Here is a 2,451-nt window from a genome sequence, read left to right as displayed (position 1 = left end):
ATATATTGCTATGAGATAGTGAGCTTGGTTAAAATCTGAAAGATTACAGCAAATGAAATCCAAAGCACATAAAGCTTAACATTGTAATGTATTCAATGTGATTATTGAAGGATAATGATGGCACTTGTCTAAATCCTAAGTCATCAAATTGATTTACTCGACGCAAGGTTTGGTTCTATATAAGATAATCATGAATGATACTTTTACGCATTATAAACATAGCATGAATTTTGTATACATTTTGGATAATTTAAATTTTAAAACATGTTTTTATTATGAGTGTAGCCAGCATTTAAAAAAAAAAAATAGATTAGGTATTAGGCGGTTAGGTGGCCTGCTGCCTAAAATGGTTTAAGACCCCCTACTGTAGATATTTAGATAAATGAAATAAAAGTAACTTATTTTAAAATACCTTTTTATTTTCTACATCCTTGATCATATCTTTCAACATTGATAGTACTTTGACACCTCGACTAGAATTGTTAGAATACATCATACTCATAGGATGAGCTACTTTTGCTTCTAATGATTTAACCTGAGTATCTATACGTTTAGCTAAAGCATGCATATCATTAAAATTCATATTTTATTATTTCGTCCAGTTAGACAACAATAAATTATTACTAAGGATAAAACTTTTGAAATATTTAAATATATGTATTTATTCTAAAAAAAACACTATGACAATAAATTAAAAAAAATACTTAATATTATACATAGGTAATAAAGATGATTGAACTATTAATTAAGGATATAGCCCATAGGTATAATAAAAACAATAGAATTAGAGTAGATTGTAAAACTAGAACAATATTATTATTTTAATTTTGATAATCTTGTTATAATTTATAATGATAAAATTTTAATAATTTAATTTTTTAGTAGTTTTTTCGCGCGGAAACCACGGACTATAGATATATTATATCTTAGTCCATGGATATGATATATTTAATTGATAACGTATGCCACGCCCCTCTAGAGATCATTTTCAAGGCCACAGTCGTCGGATCCGACCAGTTCACGGAGTGTCGTACACTCGTACCCCTGGTAATAACGGACGCATGTTATGTTCCAGAAAAAAAACGGCCAGAATGTAGATTTGTCGAATGTTAAATAACAGAAAATAATATTACAGAATTGAAAACAACCAGAATATAAAAAGCCCAGAACGTATTTGAACAGAAAATAAAATGAACCAGGGTTTTTTTTAGTGTGCAGTGAGACACATTTTGTGCAGTGAGAAAAGTAATTCTGCAGTGAAAATTGTTACTTTGTGCAGTGCAAAAAAAAGAATTTCAGGATGATATATTTTATTGTTGTATATTATAACACAATAATTGAGTAAACTTCAAAATAAAAAAAAATAAAATGTTTCTATTAAAATTGAAAATTGTTTACATTATTCAATATTATACTATTTTTTTTTTTTAAATCAAAAAAAATATCTACCACCTTTAAGCACATGCCTGTGGATAATATGAACAATTTAATTATAAATAAGAAAAACGTATAAGAATTGAATAATCAATCTATACAATTAGAATACTAATTATAAGTTATAACTAATAATATTAAATTACAACACTTAAATATAATTTCTTATTATTTATTCAAGTATTAAAAATAACCAAATCTGAATTTTGTATTCATTTCTATAGTACCTATACGATTCCCTTCTGTATAGATATGGCCCTTTTTATATTTACTGCATGGAGTGTAGTTTTTGACCTAGATATCTATGATTTTGACAACGTTTTCTAGATACTCATCTGACATCAATGACGATTTTTCTTTATATCTTTCTATCCAGAAAGATATAAAGTTTTAATTATATATACAATAGTTATTTTTTTATAAACAGACTCAAATGGTACACATCTAATAACTTAAAGTTTTTTTTAGTGAACCCAATTAAAGTAGTTTTACTTAAACATATCCTAAACATTTTTCTTTGTAAAAGTTGTAGTGGTCTACCGCATTTTAATTCAGTCAAAATTATTGTTTTGACTTTTATTTGATGTAAAAGTATTTTTCAAAAATTATAAAGAAATTAGGTACCTAGCCAATTGATTGTTTTTATTTTTATAAACAAATTATTATTACAAATTACCTATTTCAAGTAAATATTATTCCTTATATTTACAAACAAAATTTTAAAATTATTATTTACAAATGTAAAATAAAAATAGTGCATTAATATAAAAGTATTTATTTGTGTGTCGAGTGTAGAGAGTCGGAATTTATATGTTTTTACATATCGTTTTTGACTTTCTGAGTACCCATATTATGCAGTCTTATGAAAGAGACAGTAGGTTAGGAGGTACTAAGTAGTACAACTGTGCCAGTTCACAGGGGCGGATCCAGAGACATGATTAGAGGGTGACCTGCAAATCATAATTTTTAGAAAATGTCGATGATTTTTTTTTTTTGTAATTTTGTTTTTAACAGTAT

General features: G+C 26.2%; 1 protein-coding gene across 1 annotated transcript in view; it reads right to left on the bottom strand.

Annotated features, from left to right (window-relative positions):
• LOC100302380 (uncharacterized protein) overlaps positions 1-910 on the bottom strand; it is a 2,742-nt gene extending 1,832 nt beyond the window's left edge. Inside the window, 1 exon segment of the mRNA NM_001162967.1 lies at positions 413-910. Coding sequence (NP_001156439.1) covers positions 413-583 — 171 coding nt within the window. The 5' untranslated portion in view covers positions 584-910.
• Between the last annotated feature and the right edge of the window lie 1,541 nt (positions 911-2,451).

This window comes from Acyrthosiphon pisum, chromosome A1 (genome assembly GCF_005508785.2).
Source record: "Acyrthosiphon pisum isolate AL4f chromosome A1, pea_aphid_22Mar2018_4r6ur, whole genome shotgun sequence".
Classification (NCBI taxonomy): Eukaryota; Metazoa; Arthropoda; class Insecta; order Hemiptera; family Aphididae; genus Acyrthosiphon; species Acyrthosiphon pisum.
The sequence above is the reverse complement of the archived record's forward strand: the minus strand, read 5'-3'. Positions and strand labels throughout refer to the sequence as shown.